Genomic DNA, 5,120 nt, shown 5'->3' on the forward strand with positions numbered 1-5,120 from the left:
CTTGCCAGGCAGGCACTTTGCTGCTGAGCTAAATCCCCAGCCCCTGAGGCAACTTTTTTCATTGGGCTTTTCTTAAGGCCACTAAGTCTAATGATAAATATTTTCATTGATCAGAGGAAACCCAAACATCATAGTGACTATTACTCCCTCAAGGTTCTGAAGTACTGAAAAACACAGTTAAACACAAGAAAGGACTAAGCTAAGTCCAGAAAGGACTAGGCCACTGTTGAAATAGACAGCATTTTCTTTTCCCTTAAAAGTCTTAATTGAAAAAAAATCAGACAACCACAGTCTTCTAGCCCAACTACAGTTTGATACAGCTTTAGTACATAATCAGCATGTGAACAAAGATTAGGGAAATATAAAAGCTATATGAATATAAAAATAGTAAGCACTACAAATTAATAAGATACATGGATGCTTTGGGGGTCCTTTTTTAATAATTTTTTTCTTCTCTGGATAGCAACACCTAGTTTGGGAAGTAGGATCGCAGCTGGCTTAACCACTGGAGGAGTGGCAGTATTCATCGGGCAGCCCACAGAGGTCGTGAAAGTCCGACTCCAGGCACAGAGCCATCTACATGGCCTCAAACCTCGCTACACGGGGACTTACAATGCTTACAGAATTATAGCAACAACAGAAAGCTTGAAAAGTCTTTGGAAAGGTAACTCACAGGTGGATTTTATAATCACTAAAATACACCTAACCAGCGACTCCCTTTTCACAAGCTAGAGTTACTAAACATGGTCTTTTAATTTTTTTTCTCCAGGGACTACTCCCAATCTATTGAGAAATATCATCATCAACTGCACAGAGCTAGTAACGTATGACCTGATGAAGGGCGCTCTTGTGAGAAACAAGATACTAGCAGGTACCTTCCTACTGTCTCTAATTACCGCGTCTACTCCTCTACTATTTCATCTTGGGGCTTCCCTTCATTTCAAATAGTCATCTCTTTTTAAAAACATTAAGCAATTTTGAACACTACATATAACTGTTTGAGAAGCAGAAAAACTCCCATAACTCAAATTTAAAAATTGTACTGCAACACATGTTTTTGTTGTAGCTTTGCTGCAACAGAAAAACGCAGCTGCATTTTTAATATCAATATTACCCTCATTTAATACTAAAATACGAACTGTTGTTAGAAACACAGCCTTAGTAGAATTCAGGCAGTGAGACTATCCTGTACTGTATTCAAAAGAGGTAGCTATCTGAGGAGCTCATCAGTGATTTCACCTGCCCAAGAATACCTTCCTAAAGATATTCTAACAACAGCTTCTAGACACGTTGAAATTCTCCTTTGACAGTGACTTTCATGCAACTAAAAAGTATTAGGTGCCCATAAATCAGGCACTGTGCCAGGCCCCAGTGCATAGAGAAAAGTCTGTTGCCTTCCTAACATATTTGTAAATCTGTCATGCCATGCACTATCGACTATCTTCTAGTGCAAATATAACCTCACTTACTATATTTTATTTATTTCTAAGACATCCATCTTGATCTCATGCTGTCAAGGATCTCAATGGTAACTAAAAACAAGCCACTCAGAAGTCTGTGTTGACCTGTTTCATTGATCTCTTTTAGATGACGTCCCCTGCCATTTACTGTCGGCTCTTATCGCTGGGTTTTGCACAACGCTTCTGTCCTCTCCGGTGGATGTGGTGAAAACCAGATTTATTAATTCTCCACCAGGACAGTACATAAGTGTGCCCAGCTGTGCACTGACAATGCTCAACAAGGAAGGACCAACGGCCTTTTTCAAAGGGTAGGATATGATCTTCTTCTCTGTAATGGCATGTGCAGAATGCTTTTTACTTGAGACTCTGTCGCATCTAAACTATTAGCACGGAGCTTACGAGCCTTGGTGTATGCAGTAGACTTAATATCAACTTGTCCTTGCCATGGATTTTTCCAATTCATCAGTTCCACTGAGCCAGAAAATAAAAAGCTGTGATAGTAAAAGTTTTCCAGCTTTGCCCAGAAGCATATTCCAAATCAGTACCTTGCCATTGGCTCCAGCCTATGGGAAACATGGACCATATTCTAATCATTATGCTCTTGTCCAGGAAGGAGATCTATAAACTAGTAGAAAAGCATAATAGAGGACTATGAGTAAACGAAATTTGATTTTCATTATTTTAACACGGTAGACTCAATTTTTCAAATTTTATTAAAGCAAAGATAGAGAAAAGACACTGCTACTGACCTAGAAATGTAAAAATCAGCTGGGTATCAGAGCACATCCTGTAACCCCAGCACTCTCAGAAGCTGCACAGAACTGAAAAGCGGAGCACAGCCTAGGTAACTTACTGAATCAGTGACCTTGTCTCAAAATTTACAAAAATAGTCCTGGATATGGTGGCATATGCCTGTAAAGCCAGCATTCAGGAGACTAAGGCAGGAGGATAGCTATGAGTTCGAGGCCAGCCTGGACTACATAATGAGTTCAAAGCCAGCCTAAACTACATAGCTGGACCCTGCCTTAATTAATTAATCAATTAATTACAATTTTAGAAAATTAAAAGGGCTGGAGATATAGCTCAGGGTAAAGGGCCTGGGTTCAATTCCTGGTACCACATACAAAAAAAATGAAAATTATGTGCTTTGGGCAATTATTAGACTTACCTAGAAACTACTATTGGGCAGTAGATTACATAGATTATATTTTTCAGAATATAATATTATATTATATTGGAAACTATCTCTCTAAGAAAATATAGTGTGATCTAACTTATGAGCATGCCTCATAAAGACTACATTAGTGGTAAAATAATTAAGACTGTGCCTCGGGGCTGGGGATTTAGCTCAACGGCAAAAGCGCCTGCCTGGCAAGCGCAAGGTCGTGAGTTCGGTTCCCGGTACTGGAGAAAAACCAAAAACAAAAAAAAATAAAAATAAAAGACTGTGCCTCAAATTTTATAAAATAAGTTCCATGCCCATTATTCAAAATATTCAAGATTACCTGCACTTATGATGCATTAATACAAATAACATACATTGTAAAATTAACTTAAAATGGTTATACTAGTTATTAATCATTAACCACTTAACAACAATTTTATTCTTTTCAAAATGTAAAAACCTCCTAGGAAAGGCATGCTAGAATATGGATTAACACTGCAAACATTCCATGGCTAAGTAAAATAAGCCATACACAGAAAGACAAACACCACCAGATTCCATTTAAATGAGGTACCTAACATAGTTTGATGCATAGGGACAGAAAATAGAATAGCAGTTACTGCAGCTGGAGAGGGGTGGACATGGGAAGTTAGTACTTAATGAGTATAGAGGGTTTTTTTAATGCTTGTTAGTGCGTGTTTGCTGTGCATAATGGTTACATTCATCATGAGGATCTGGTATAGGTGAATACCACATGTTAATTCTTTTTCACTTCCTCTTCCCTCCCTCTCCTCCCTCTCTCCAACTCTAATTCCCTTTCCCATTTGTCAAGGATCTATCTCTGTATTTCATAGTTCCATATCTTCTATTTTATTCTTCAAATTATTTATACTTTGGGTTTCTCATATAAGAGAAACCCAAACTCTCCTATCAATCATTTGATATCTGTGCTTGTGTGTCTAATTCATTTCACTTAACATATGGGCTCCAGTGCATCCGTTTTTCTACAAATGACTCAAATTTATTCTTCTTTATGGATCAGTAGAACTCTATTGTGTGTACATACCACATTTTCTTTATTATTCATCTGTTGATGGACATATGTTGGGTGCAGAGTTAGAGGTGACACAAGGGTGTGGAACTGGATGAATGTGTCAATTGCACACAATTATACATGTGATGCATCTTAAAATTACACACTTTTAAATAGATAAAATAGTACATCCACAATAAAAACTCTATGCACCTGGTAAATATATCAAGAGACCTGGGGTGAAAAAAAAGTCCTGTGGGAAATGCTATCTATAGAGGAGATTTCTTTTAAGAATAGATGCAAAGCAAATATGACTGTTGACATCCTTGTCTTTGGGAATATCTCATTGCTACAAACAGGCATTCAGAAATTAATTGGTCTACACAGAATTCTTAAAAATAACCCCCCAAAACTATAAACAAGCAAACAAACAAAATCTATTTAAACCTGGATGGCCTCTTGAAGAACAAGTGTTGCTGAGATGGAGATAGTCCTGACTTCCTGACTCTGGAGTGGTCCTCTTATTCAGTCCTTCTCCACTTTCTTCACTGGCTTTCTCCTTTAATAGCTTCCTTTTTCCTGTTTACCAAGCAAAGAAAAACAAAAAAGAAAGAGCTACTGCATACTATGCTTTGGTTTGATGGCAGTGAATTACTTAGGAATTTACATAGATAGAATTGTTGAGGTTTTGCTATATTGAAGCAGTACAGAACACCTAGAGGAAACTAGTTTTGCCAGAGGACAGATGCGGGATAGATGCTCTTAATCATCTTTATTACAGAAGAGTAGCAAAATAGGAAATATGAATTGCCTGTATTTTAATAGCTCTAAAAATTTCAAACTAACTGATAGAATGGTGACACACATTTTTCCAGATTTGTACCTTCCTTCCTGCGACTCGCCTCCTGGAACGTTATTATGTTTGTGTGCTTTGAGCAGCTGAAGCGTGAGTTGATGAAGTCAAGGCAGCCCGTGGACTATGCCACATAATCAGCTTCCAGGAAAGGAAATGGCACACATCGGGGAATCTCCTCTGATGGAGCATTAATAAAAACAAAACCCAAAACATTCCTTTTCACTTCATAGCATCCTAAAAAGATAAATTCTGGTAAGGTAGAAAGTTTGGAACTTTCTTTCTGTTTTTTTTTTTTTTTAAAAGGAAAACAAATATTATTTTTCAATATTTTATTCTCAGGGCCATAAGGAGAGAAAAACATAATATTGAGTGTACAATATGGCAAATGTAATGCCTACAGTAACTGCGTTTGATTGATCACTTTAGGTATGGAATTGTATGAGTGAATACAAAGAACTTTAACATGTTAGCAAGGGAAAACTGAGTGGAGTGCATTTTACATTTATAAATACTTTAAAATGAAGTTATCAAAGAAAATATCAGTTTCCTTTTATTTATTAACCACAGCTGTCAGTTAATGTATTCAATAAAGCATCGCTAATACCT

The 5,120-nt window shown here is 37.2% G+C and overlaps 1 protein-coding gene across 2 annotated transcripts in view; it reads left to right on the top strand.

Annotated features, from left to right (window-relative positions):
• Positions 1-4,810, top strand: part of Ucp1 (uncoupling protein 1 (mitochondrial, proton carrier)) — a 29,156-nt gene extending 24,346 nt beyond the window's left edge. For both annotated transcript variants that reach the window (XM_005386671.2, XM_005386670.2), the window contains 4 exons: positions 464-664; positions 770-871; positions 1,588-1,768; positions 4,534-4,810. In XM_005386671.2, coding sequence (XP_005386728.1) covers positions 464-664; positions 770-871; positions 1,588-1,768; positions 4,534-4,648 — 599 coding nt within the window. In that variant the 3' untranslated portion in view covers positions 4,649-4,810. The remainder of the gene's footprint in view (positions 1-463; positions 665-769; positions 872-1,587; positions 1,769-4,533) is intronic.
• The last annotated feature ends 310 nt before the right edge of the window (positions 4,811-5,120 follow it).

Source organism: Chinchilla lanigera, unplaced genomic scaffold (assembly GCF_000276665.1).
Source record: "Chinchilla lanigera isolate Chin_1 unplaced genomic scaffold, ChiLan1.0 scaffold00027, whole genome shotgun sequence".
Lineage (NCBI taxonomy): Eukaryota > Metazoa > Chordata > Mammalia > Rodentia > Chinchillidae > Chinchilla > Chinchilla lanigera.